The following is a 13,103-nucleotide window of genomic DNA, read 5'->3' as shown; positions in this document are numbered from 1 at the left end:
AATTTGGTATATGTGATGCTAGCGAAATGGCCGCAAGCGCATCATGAGCCTGGCATGTAGTCATGTTGTTACATGACACGAATGTCATAATTTTTATGCTAAAGTTTGTCGCTTGTGTTTGCTATGCAATCATGTCATACCAGTTTTGCAACATGCCATGTGAACGAAACCACCGCAAGAGCAGGAAGACCATGAAATGGAAGCCATGACAATAATGGCATACATATCATGATTTTCATGTTATGACTAGTCAAATATGCTCGTTATACAGTCATGTTATACCATACCAAGTTTGGTATTTATACCATTATCCCAACCCCCCGATGAGCTATAAGTCGTAGGCGGATAGATAGATAGATAGATAGATAGATAGATAGATAGATAGATAGATAGATAGATAGATAGATAGATAGATAGATAGATAGATAGATAGATAGATAGATAGATAGATAGATAGATAGATAGATAGATAGATAGATAGATAGATAGATAGATAGATAGATAGATAGATAGAATATGGTCAAAGTCGCCGAAGTTCGCTAAAAAATGCTTCGCATTTATGGAAAAAAAAGCCATCCGCATGTTTCCTCGGGGGAACTCGAGTAAATGCGTTGCAGAGGGTGGGGGGGGGGGGGGGGGGTATCGCGTGAATGTTGCGTAATCGGGTGTGGTTTGGTAATGCTCAATTGTTATTTCGTCTTTATTATTGTTATCTGTTGAATGAAGAAAAAGCGTTGCCTTCAGCGAGTAGTGGGACGCCGATGTGTGATCCAGTGCGTATACGTTCACGGGGTGGCCAGTGAAAGGTTTTGCAGATCGAGCAGTCAGAATTTACTAGCAGACGCTGCCTGCGTCGGCCTTGAGACGCGAGAGAAGGGAGGGGGAGTGAACAGTTGGCACGAGACGTGAGCCAAGAGCATGTGCAGGGGGGGTATGGACATCACCGCCGACGCCCTACACGTGACGTCGTGCGACTAAGAAATCCTCTGCATTTAAATTTCTTGACTTGTGTTTAGAAAATGGAGGTAAAAATTTAGAGTAAGAGGTTTTCCACTATGAGAGAGCATAAAGCCGTCCCGTGGGCCTCACACTGGATGAAGTCTTCCAACAAAAATGAACCGACAATTTTAGTCATATATTTTTTAGCACTCAGTCGCTGAGAGAAAGTTGAAATCCCCGACTTTATTGGAGGTGAAGCTACAGAGACGGCCGTACAATTGACGCAAGTCACAATTAATCAACAGTCTGGCATAATTCCACAAGAATTTTAATTTCTGAAAACTCATGATGTGTTAGTGTAGCTTCCATGTAGAGCAATATCGCTTTTAGAGATACGCCCAAGCAGTACTGATATTAAAGGCCGTTCAAGCGACCTACCACATTTCATTTCCATCTTTCAGATCCATGCTCAGATTGAAACCGATATAAAAGCTCATTTTTAGGCGCAAGTATGAGTGCACTTTCCTTAAACGTTCCACCAAGGTGAATGATGGTATGAGAAAAAAAATAACGCTGGAGTATTTGACCTTTGCTGAATATTGGGGAGAGATGGGGTGAGAGTTTTGGTTGTCTGGCTACTTTATTTTTAATCCCTAAGGAAGAGAAGAACACTCTTACAGTTTGCTAGGTTTTCTTGTGTAATGTGCTGCTTCTTAAAAGGCAAGAAAAATGACTAACTAGTTGGCAATGCGAATATAACTTGAGGTGCTTAAAGAACAAAAAGGAAAGACGGGAGATTAACTAAAGCTTTAAGATAGTTGGCAGCCTTTTTTTTCCTTATCAGAAAACCTAGGTGCAACAATTGAAAGCAGCAAAAGACAATAAAGATGCTGTGAATGCAGGTGTACTTGCATAGACGAATGTTCCCTAATGCTCCCAATGCAGTCACATGCATGTTTTTTTTTTGCGTTTGTTGGGAAAGGTTTTCTGGGCCTTAGCAAGCATGAGTTTTCACTATCGTCTGTTCCGTAGTTCTGAATAGCCTTTTTGTTTTCGTTTGTTTTTGAAATTTGCTGAACAGGGATGAATATTTGTCACAGCAGGAACAGAGCACATAAATAAATCTTGGGTTTGGTAATCACACGTACATGGCCTGCTTGAATAAACTCATTTGAATGGCTCTATTGAGCATGCGGAACTCGAGCCCTACCGCGGTGGTCTAGTGGCTAAGGTAGTCGGCTACTGACCCGCAGGTCGCGGGATCGAATCCCGGCTGCGGTGACTCCATTTCTGATGGAGGCGGAAATGTTGTAGGCCCGTGTGCTCAGATTTGGGTGCACGTTAAAGAACCCCAGGTGGTCAAAATTTCCGTTGTCCTCCACTACGGCGTCTCTCATAACCATATGGTGGTTTTGGAACGGTAAACCCTACAAATCATTGAATCAATAGAGAACTCGAGCGTTACGTGACCCAGTTCTACAAAAGCGTACCGTATGTCTCACGTCATGCAGGTCAAATGGAGTTCATCAGTGGTGGCTGGGTAATGAACGACGAAGCCTGTGTCTTCTACACCAACACAATCGACCAGATGACCTACGGTATACGCAAACTGAAGGACATCTTCGGCAAGTGCGGCGTGCCTAGGATAGGATGGCAGATTGATCCGTTCGGTCACTCCAGGGAATACGCCTCCCTGCTGGCGCAGGTAAGAGAGACGGCAAGATTTAGTCATCGTGTACGTATTACTGGCGGAAGTTCTCTAAAAGAACCAGAAACGCGCGGGAAGGTGGAATTGTCAATGGAATAAAAACTCTTGCACATGAGGTGCCGCTATACACAAATGTTGGAAAAGTAGACACCACTTCTGTTGTGTTCAAGGAGAAGACAAGACCGCTTGTCAAAATGATGGCTGCCATGACACTCCAAGTGCGAGAATTTCTCTTGTGGTGGAAGTTATATTAGGTTCAGTTTAACGTTGTTTCCAACAGAAATGACATTTCGTGTGCTCGAATACTCAATATATATCAGGTGTGCTTGTTTCATGGCAAGATGTTCGCTTTCTCAGTCGGTCTCCCGCTCTTTTTTTTCTTTTCTTTTAAGCGCACGGCTTTCATCGCCGTTCGCGGCAGCGTTACCGACAGTCCGCTCGAGGAAGGAAAAGAGCAAGCACAAAGTTTGTCAATGTGATCATCCGATGGCCTCTAACCTCGCTGTCTTCCGTCAGGCACGCTGGTCCCTCAGTCGGAGCTCGTTCGCATGCAGGACTCGCAAGTGCACTGCGGCTTAGGTTGTCGTAACGGGGCTGTCGACGTTTCGATTGGTTCACAACGCGCAAGATGCACAGAGTGGCGTGCGTAGTACTCGAGTGCCACGTGGCAGTTTCTGTGGCAGTATGTAGTAAATGTTGCATTACTGCAACTGCGAATATTCAAATCATTCAAACATAGTTCGCGTTGCCCCAAGACGAATTCACTCAGAATTCACACGCTGCGTTCAAAGTCAAATTTCGGAATGACGTAAATGTCAGTGAAGTTTTCAATTGATTGGGAACTTTTAACCCATTTTCCTACCGTTATGCACTCCTTTTCTCTCGATGTGCTAGTCTAGGATACGTTGCGAATGCCAGTACAATAAAATCACTTACATGGCGGTAAACGAAGATTTCATTGCGATCAACATTCGCCCCCCTAGCGTAAGGGTGCGTGGGCCTTATCGATTCAGTCGGCCCCCGAACACCGACGCAATGCGGGACTACTATCTACCCCCTTCAGTCACGAATTATGATGTGCTGTCAGAAATGCGTCATATCGCATGGCACAATTCCCAGCAACTCAGTATTACAACCCAAGTTAGGAAATGGAGGAAAGCGTTGTTCTGTGTGAGTTTTGGCAGTTAAAGTTAACGAGTGTGTAACTCATTATCTAATTATTCTGCCACCAGTCAGCTTTAGTACTTGCATATAAAGCATCCGCTATTAGACACAATATACATGCACACATCGTTTTTTGCTTGTGTTTGTTTCAAGCGAAGAAAAAAGTACTTTTCGCGTTGGTCTTAGAATGCGTCACGTCGAACAACCGTCGAACATGGTAGTGCACATTCAGCAAAGTGACCCTCTGCAGCAATACGCAGCATAGTATAGTTATATAATTGCTAGCTGCCCACTCAGGAGGCTTGTACGAGTGTGCACACTAAGTTTCAGGCCATTTGATGAAACACGTGGTGCGTGATGTGCCATTAAAGTTGGCGTCCTTATTTGTACATACCGTGGCTGAAGGGACCACTCGCACCGTCTTCTTTAAGCTACCACGTTACCGCTTCCGACAATGTCGGAAACTACAAATTCCACTTTTCTGGGCTGCAGCTGCTATGGATTCATCCCGCTCGATGAGGACGAAATAAGTCGGCTTCATCTTTATAGTCTTCTCATTATGAGAGCTCGGAGGGTCATTTTTATGTTTGTTAGCTCGCGCTGAAATCCCCTCCTTTCCGTGGGAAGGATTTTTAGGGGTGAAGCTACTTGGGTAATAGATCGTTCCTTCCTCTGTAGTAGTAGTAGTAGTAGTAGTAGTAGTAGTAGTAGTAGTAGTAGTAGTAGTAGTAGTAGTAGTAGTAGTAGTAGTAGTAGTAGTAGTAGTAGTAGTAGTAGTAGTAGTAGTAGTAGTAGTAGGTAGCCACCTCTAGTTTGAGTTTTTTAATAAACGGCGTTGTGTGTATATGTCCCTGGAAAAGTACAACTAGATGGCGTTAGTGGTTTTCACAGGATATCCACAGAGTGAATGATGATGAGTTGGGCGAAGCGTCCATCCGTCCGTCCGTCTGTCTATGTTACGAAAAACGTAACCTCACGCGACAGCTAGTCCTGCGGCATGTTCCGATGTAACGTATACGAACATCTAGTCATGTGACATATTTCTGTGTGCTGCTTAGGGAAAAGCCACTTATTCGTGAACTGCATGCGCCACTTTTTTTTTGTGAACAGATGGGAATGGACGGATACTTCTTCGGACGAGTCGACTACCAAGATTTCCGAGCGCGCAAGAAGGAACAGCAGCTAGAATTCATTTGGAGCGGCAGCGCTAACCTTGGTAAGAAATTGTGGCATGCAATGAAACGGAGTATAGATGGCGTTCTCGTTCTCGCTTCTACTCATTTGTAAAGGCATATAATGCAGCTAAATGAATGAGTTATGAAACACAATGTCAAGTGTAATGTTTTCGTTTTTATTACCGTAAAGAAACTAAAATAAAAGGGAACCAATTAATCATGGCCGAATGGGCGGACTAATAATAGAGATAAATTGAAAGAAGCTGCGGGGTTTAGACATGCTTTTCATCAATATGTGTTTGCCACTCGGGAATTGATTGCGAAGGTCACCTGCAGTGTGAATGTATACATAAAGAGCTTGTGCGGTCTCATGTGAAAATGTGCGCACGCGAAGTAGGCATAGAGAAATATACTGTATAAAGAGTGGCCACTCGAGCCTTTTTGCCGCCCAGCAAGGAAGGGTGTGACCAACCACTATATTCTGTTTCATACATCAGATGCCACGCTGTGAAAGCTACTCAAGTAGTTCGGCCAGCAAAACGTACAACTCTGCACGATTCCTCATCGCTCGCGTGAGATCCGTTTAGCGCCGGTACACCCTCGCATTCCTTTCTGCTCCACTTTGGCACGACTGGCGTACAGAAGAAAGAGGGGTGAACACAAAAAAAAACGCGGGTACCGAATGACCCTGCGGTGTCCTGCGGTGTCCTGACACTGAAATTCCAGGTGGCCGCCATCGCGACGTACCCACAGTAGAGAGCTTGTATGTGACGTCACGGGGAAACTAAGATATATAGCCACATTATAACAGACTTTCAACGGCGTTTTGTTTGTAACGCACATAATATATTCATTATTTTAGCTCCAATAACGAAAGAAAAATTGAATTTTTGGTGGTAAGAACATCGAAATACTTGTTGTTTCAAATGCATCGACAGCAAGAGGTCTCGCTAGCTTTCACAGCGTTGTATTTAGCAAAGGTGGTTAACGATTTAAAGTACAAAGTAATCTATATACTATGGGAGAGCATAAAGCAGCCCCGGTGGCCTGAAAACCGAAGAAGACTTGAAGAATGAAACGGAGTATAGATGGCGTTCTCGTTCTCGCTTCTACTCATTTGTAAAGACATATAATAGCCGCTGCAGGAGGACAATAACAACCCAAATTTCACATCTAATTTTTGCAAACGAGAAATTTTGTTGACTTGTGCGATTTTCAGTATCCGCTCTACATCGTGTCTTACTGAGGATGTTTAATGAATCATGACAAAGCGTTGTAAAGTCTGACTAGAAAGTGGTGTCTTTTTGCATTTGTTTTGCACGAAGGGTGCGTATTCATGTAGTTTAGATGTGCGGTACATGTATTTCTTTTGTGGAAGCCTAATGGTAAAGACACTAGCTTATTGAGCATGAGGGTACGCATTAAAATCTCAGCATTGGAAAGAAAATTTCCGTTATTTTATTTGGGCTCAAGACATTATCGGGTCTGACCAGCCACTCGTGGCGCTTACAACAGCTCAGTAGCTCGGCCGCTGGGCCGTACGGGAATGTCCGCTCTTTACGTAAGTGTGTTTCACTACGAAGTAGGTGTGAATACTTTCTAGTTACAATACCAATTTGTGCCTTCGTGACATTTCTTCTTTATTGTGTGCAGGCAGGGATGCTCAAATATTCACGGGCATCCTCCCAAACGTATACAGCCCGCCGAGGGGATTCTGTTTCGACATATACTGCTCGGATGATGCTTTAGTGGCAAGTATTCGCGCTGTTTTTCTGTTATTTGCTAGTGTGAGAGCGCTTCGGAATTAGTCCTCTTTTAAAAAACATATGATTTTTTTGCATTGCCGTAATTTATTTGGCGCCTGCGAGGTGTCCTTACATAAAGGATAGATCATATTTTCGGAAACGACCTTGAGTATTGCTACACGTAAATATTTATGGTTTCTGTAAAATCTCGCGAAAGAAAAGAATCCATATAAATATTGTTTTAGTTGGGTTCAAATAATGCGATTGCCTTGAAAAACATAACGGTAATTCTTGTAATGCCACGCACAGTATGAATGCCCATTTAAAGTGCGCAATTCACCAGAAAGGCTGTTTCCATCAAAACGGTGATAGCGTGTTCCCTGCTTTTCATTCCGGGCGTTTCGAAAAACGAGCAAAAAGTGCTTGGGACGAAACGTTAAAAGTGAATAATCACAACCACAGTACAGCTATGAAGCAGGTGGTAGCAAAGGATGACTGTTTGATTCGGACCACCTGCGCTCGATAGAAAGGCACATAACGATACTAACACAACGCCAAGCTAAACCTTCTCCGTCTCTAAAATTATACCTTGGTATTACGTCACAAGTAACCTTCGAAATCACGTGATTGTCCCGGGTGTCAGGCGATCGAAAGTTCCTATTGCACTCTCAATACTTTGAAAGTTGGTGCGGAACATGCGGCAAAGAATGCTATATGACAGCAGCCATATGAGGTCACTTTAAACGTAAAACGATCATCGCGTGGCGGACTGCGGCTTGCGTGGTGGGCCCCTGCTTTCACGCAGCACTTATTGAGTGAAGAGTTTGTAAAATGTGTACATTCGCATGAATATTTTTGTTCATTTTGCTTGTTACTCCTTGTCTTACAGGACGACCCAGATAGCGACGAGTACAACGTCAAGAGTAGAGTTGACGACTTCCTTATCTACGTGAACGAAACGGTACGTGTACCATGCTTTGACGTTTTGAGAATCAAAGCTACAGCATTTTCGTTTTTCGACAGCTCTTTCTCGCAAGTCCCTAGGCTCTCGCGCTATATGCGCGTATCGTGGCTCCACACTTCTCAAACTGGACTGGACGGGTCTCTGGAACGGGCTTTAGAGCGCTAGGTCAAACAGATATAGTTTATTTCTCTACACTAGTTTTCACGGTGGCAAGCGTTGTACCCTAAAAACTTTGCAGTCACCTCATTTACTTGCGCCTAACGTTGAAACTCAAAGCACGTTTGCAAGTTAATTTCAAGGGTAAGGAGAATCCCTTTTTCGTTTTTGACATAAAAGGAATGTGCGTAATGAACAATGAAGCGTTATGTAATTTATATGTAGCTAATGAATAAAGGAAGAAACTGTAGAAAATCAGCGGGATATTATCTAAAGCACTTGTTATCCACCGATGCAATAAGGCCCATCGGTAGACAAAACCGGGTGTCATCAAGGACCTGTATTTGTAAACGTTGAAAAGTGCTTAAATGCACTAAATCCTGTGAAATAACTAATCTGTGTTAGTCTATACCAATTGAATCTCTGTGTTCTTTAAAATTACCTATTGCAGGCAGCCTTCTACAAGTCGAACAATATCCCAGTTACCATGGGAAATGACTTCAATTACCAGAGTGCCGGCCACTGGTTCACCAACTTGGACAAGCTGATTCATTATGCGAACCTGCGGGTAAGAATGATTCTTTGGCGCACTGACAGTGCTGTTATAAACGAACTTTTAAGGTTTTAAGAAAAAAAGTCACCGCTTTGCCGCAAAGGCGAAGCAATGAACGCGATAGCAACAAATTGGAAGGTCACGCGAAGAATGGCACACAGATCGAAAGGTGCCCCGCGTCGCTCATGCACAAATGACGCATGAAATGTACTCACAGGTGCAGATGAACGTGAATAAGCGTCCCAGATGTTATTTCGCTGTCTGAAAAGTCCGCGCTTTACGCAAACGGATACTTTAACGAGTGCAGTGACCATTGTGCGCCCGGTAACTACAACATAATTGTTTCGGTGAAATCCCAAGGCGTACGATTGTCCCTACCGCGAGATAAGGGAGCGCACGTGAGAGCACTTGGGAAGTGAGAGTACACGGCGCGGCGTCGTGACGGTCTGACGACGCGCGCTCATTGCGCCATCTTGCTGATAATGCTGAAAACACGATAGTAGCCCCCCCCCCCCGAGACGCCCGTCTCCAGCGGTAAGTGGTAGATATAAATAGCTTGCCATTTGAACGTTCAAAAGATGCTCCAGCGAGGCTCAGTGGCTGCGCCGCACGCTCACAATTCAGAGGTCGGAGATTCAATTCCGCGCACCGAGTTTTTTTCTGGATAATTTTTTTTCTTGCGTTTCGTACATATGGATACGTATACATATACGGTGAATGACGGTGACGCCCACGTCCACGCCGGAAGAAATCCAGCTGAGAGTGTCCATATATTTGCTGTTGCAATAAAAATCCCCGCCCAAGCACTCTGAACAGAATATTGATACAAGCCATCATTAACATCAAGGAATGGACCACTAAAGGCGACGAAGATGACAATTGAACAAAAGCTCGTGTTGTTGTTGGCACTCCGCCATCTTGGTTCAAGGACACTGTGTACTCCGTCTAGAACCTGTAAATATATTTCTACCCTCTGCCTACTCTCACCCCGTGCACATTTTGGTGGAAGTGCGGGGTCGCCTCCACTACACCGACTTCTACACCGATTTAGAAGAAAAAATAACAATATGACCTATTTCTCCGAGTCGTCTTATAGCAAATCCATCAGAGAATATTGGTTTTTACAGTGGTGATATATCCCTATACCCGCACTTTCGTCTCTGTGTGCAGAAACGCCAGGCCCCTAGACCACCAACATACGCTCACGCTTGCGTGCCCTTCAGATGCGTGGGCTTCTTGCGTTTTCACCTCGGTCTCTAAAGAGTGGCTATTGAAGAGATGGACAGACGAGCCCATGAACATGATCATTGTAGACTCGCGCACATGTGCAACGCCGCAAGTAAATTTTGACCTCTGGATGGCTTAAGGGCCCTTCAACAATTAAAGGCAAACGGCATATCTTTCTTTTCAATCAGGCATACAGCATAGAGCTAAGTATTCATTTCAATAACGAGAACGAGCAAACAAGCACCTAAACCACATGTTCGATGATAAGGCACCTGTGAACAATGGAAAGATCCTCTGACGTTTTCCCGGGTAAGGATTACCCGGCGGCTGTTTTGCACTTCCCGCTAGGGTTTCGAATAACCTCAGATGGCCCTTCCTGATCCGCGCACGTTTGCCACGTTTATGTACAAAATGGAGATTCGTATAGCCACACATTTAGTACATTTTAGGACTACTATCGGTTGACCACGAAAATACACTAGAAGAACAGCACATACTGCTTGGCGAAAGGAACATGTTCCCCTTACTGAAAATGCTTTCTGAACTAATCATGGTCACAGCAACCGCAAAGTGATTGTCACTACCTTTACTAAAGAGTAAAACATACCCCCTTCCTGTAGTGTGCGCTGTTTTTGATACAACTTTGCCATCCAGCCACTTTCCAACTGTGGATTGGAACTATAATTTTCCTTGGTTACGTCTGCGCAGAAATCTCAATTGGCATTTGTCGGTTGTGTGCCCAATTCATTTTGATCAGGGGTGTCGCGGAATCTACCCAATTTGTGTGACACGTTTACATGAGAAGTTTCTGTCTACGTAGGACAGATAAATTTTGGTTTTGCTGAGCCACATATAGTTCTGGTATTTTAAAGAAAAAGGTGGTTTAAACGGCGTAACGGCGGCTTACGATCAAGCATCATTGCAGATCTTTGCGTGTGTTCGTTTGGTTTGGCACAGTGAAAGCAGGGATAAGGCCTTGATACGGCCTAATCGTAGTTGCTAGCTCAGAGAGTATACCATAGGGTTACAACTCTTGTTGCAGTCGGAAGACACCAAAGTGAACCTACTGTACTCGACGCCGTCGTGCTACCTGAAGGCCTTGCACGAGTCGGGCGTCACGTGGCCCAACAAGACGGATGACTTCTTCCCCTACGCAAGCGATCCCCACGCCTATTGGACGGGGTACTTCACCAGTCGACCGGCTTTCAAGTACCTCGACCGATACGCCAACAACCAGCTACAGGTATTAGGAACATTTCAAGGGGGTTGCTTCTTTGGCAAGTGGGTACATGGTTACAAACGAAGAAATGCATTAAAACGTCAAGATATAAAATAAGAATCACCGGCAGAAGCACAGACAGCGAGACAGAGTGGGCTACTACTCTTAGTCGCCGGCTCTATGTGTGTGTCTCAGTCTCCTTCTCATTTTTTTTACGTTTAGAGACTTTGTCCGAGCGTGACTGACACTTCGCTAAAGTATGTACACTGGCGTGAATTGGGGTAATGGTGTGTTGTTACAGGCGGCCAAACAATTAGGTGTCTTGGCTGGCCCCAGGGAAGTCACGGAAGCCCCTCTTGACGTATTACGTAAGTATGCTTTATTGATATAATGCGTACCCGTGAGCAAACATTCATTTTGTCAGCCTTCACCAGATAAAATCATTGACCACGAAATATGGCAAGAAACATTGGTTAGATCCACGTACAGTGGGAATTAATGATATGTGAAGCACGAATGAGGAAGGTTGAATGGTCACATTAAAAATAACAAACGTTATGAGGTGGACCTAATTTATGCCGTACATGTCTTTTATGACATTATTATCATGTTTACGCCTGGCATTCGTGATCAGTCTATTCACGTCAAGTAATCCCGAATTCAGTACATGTAGAGCCATAGCGAAACAGCCACGAGCACGCGATGAGCGTAGCATGCCGTCATGTTTGACGTGACACGCTTGTCATCATTATCATGTTTGAACGTGTCATTCATCTTCGTCGTCTTTGCACGTGAGGCAATACCAAGTTTGGTATATGTGAAGCTAGCGAAACGGCCGCTACCGAAACGGCCAGAAAAGACCCTAACATACATATCATGACATTCATGACATACGTGTGATGATTTTCATGTTATGACTAGTCACTTATGCTCGATGTACAGTAATGTTATGACATACCAATTTTGGTATAGATCCCATTATCCAAACGGCCAGGAGAGCTAAAAGTCATAGGTGGCTATATAGATAGATAGATAGATAGATAGATAGATAGATAGATAGATAGATAGATAGATAGATAGATAGATAGATAGATAGATAGATAGATATAGATAGATAGATAGATAGATAGATAGATAGATAGATAGATAGATAGATAGATAGATAGATAGATAGATAGATAGATAGATAGATAGATAGATAGATAGATAGATAGATAGATAGATAGATAGATAGATGGATGGACGGACGGACGGACGGACGGACGGACGGACGGACGGACAGACAGACAGACAGACTGATTGATTGATTCATTGATTGATTCATTGATTGATTGATTGATCGATTGATTGATTGATTGATTGATTGATTGATTGACACGGTCAAACTTGCCGAAGTGTGCTAAGAAATGCTTCGAATTTAAAAAGTATGGTTGACCCATCCGTCACAAAAATCAGTAAAACGCGAAAGTATACATGACCTTACAGGAGTATTTTAATGTTTACTGTATATTTACGTAACAGAATTTGGGCAATGTGTACTGGTGTTTGACAGCTACAGTTCCGCTTAACGTGGATGCATCCACCTTGAGGTTAAGTCACTCATATACATCTCAACGACTAACGTCCACCATGAATGAATAAACAAGGCTGGGGTCATGGATGCTTGTGGCAGCTGTAGTAGTTAACGGTGAGAGCGGAATCAAAGAAGGTGATGTGACAGGCAGAAGAGCATGACTGATTGGACACTGAACTTGGACGAAGGTCGCCTGTCCTGAACATTTGAGAGTGCCCGACTACTGCCCGACTTGAGGGAGACGCAACGCGCATCGTGTCGTGGCTTTGGTCAGCTGCGAATATTCACGCGGCAAGCGTAAGTGGGTAACGCATAGCTATATACCAGGCTATAATCCAGGCGAAACAGGTGCGTCCAAGAGGTTGCCGGGCTATTATGTTATAAGCGCATGCTATGAGCGATGGATCGATGGATGGATGGATGGATATGGCTGTACCCTTTAGATCGGGCAATGGCTAGCGCCACCAAGCCGTAATACTTAATGAACCAAAAACTAGATTTATTTTTTTTCTTTAAAAAGTGAGTTTGAGGATTCGTACTTTGCAGTGAAGGGTTTAATTCTCACTGGTGTCTTGACTTTAGCCACAAATCAGATAACCTCCTTCTAGTTAAGTCTACCCGCCTAAAGTCTATTTTGCCCTCCCGGTCCCTAAACCCCAGTGCTTTGAAAAACTCAGCGC

At 44.0% G+C, this 13,103-nt stretch overlaps 1 protein-coding gene across 2 annotated transcripts in view; it reads left to right on the top strand.

Moving 5' to 3' along the window:
* LOC119169884 (lysosomal alpha-mannosidase-like) overlaps positions 1 to 13,103 on the top strand; it is a 100,975-nt gene that overhangs the window by 30,246 nt on the left and 57,626 nt on the right. For both annotated transcript variants that reach the window (XM_075883851.1, XM_075883852.1), the window contains exons 4-10: positions 2,451 to 2,644; positions 4,922 to 5,027; positions 6,640 to 6,737; positions 7,621 to 7,692; positions 8,303 to 8,419; positions 10,674 to 10,874; positions 11,152 to 11,218. In XM_075883851.1, coding sequence (XP_075739966.1) covers positions 2,451 to 2,644; positions 4,922 to 5,027; positions 6,640 to 6,737; positions 7,621 to 7,692; positions 8,303 to 8,419; positions 10,674 to 10,874; positions 11,152 to 11,218 — 855 coding nt within the window. The remainder of the gene's footprint in view (positions 1 to 2,450; positions 2,645 to 4,921; positions 5,028 to 6,639; positions 6,738 to 7,620; positions 7,693 to 8,302; positions 8,420 to 10,673; positions 10,875 to 11,151; positions 11,219 to 13,103) is intronic.

This window comes from Rhipicephalus microplus, unplaced genomic scaffold (assembly GCF_043290135.1).
Source record: "Rhipicephalus microplus isolate Deutch F79 unplaced genomic scaffold, USDA_Rmic scaffold_21, whole genome shotgun sequence".
NCBI classification, from domain to species: domain Eukaryota; kingdom Metazoa; phylum Arthropoda; class Arachnida; order Ixodida; family Ixodidae; genus Rhipicephalus; species Rhipicephalus microplus.
Note: the sequence above shows the minus strand (reverse complement) of the source record. Positions and strands in the feature narration are given on the sequence as shown.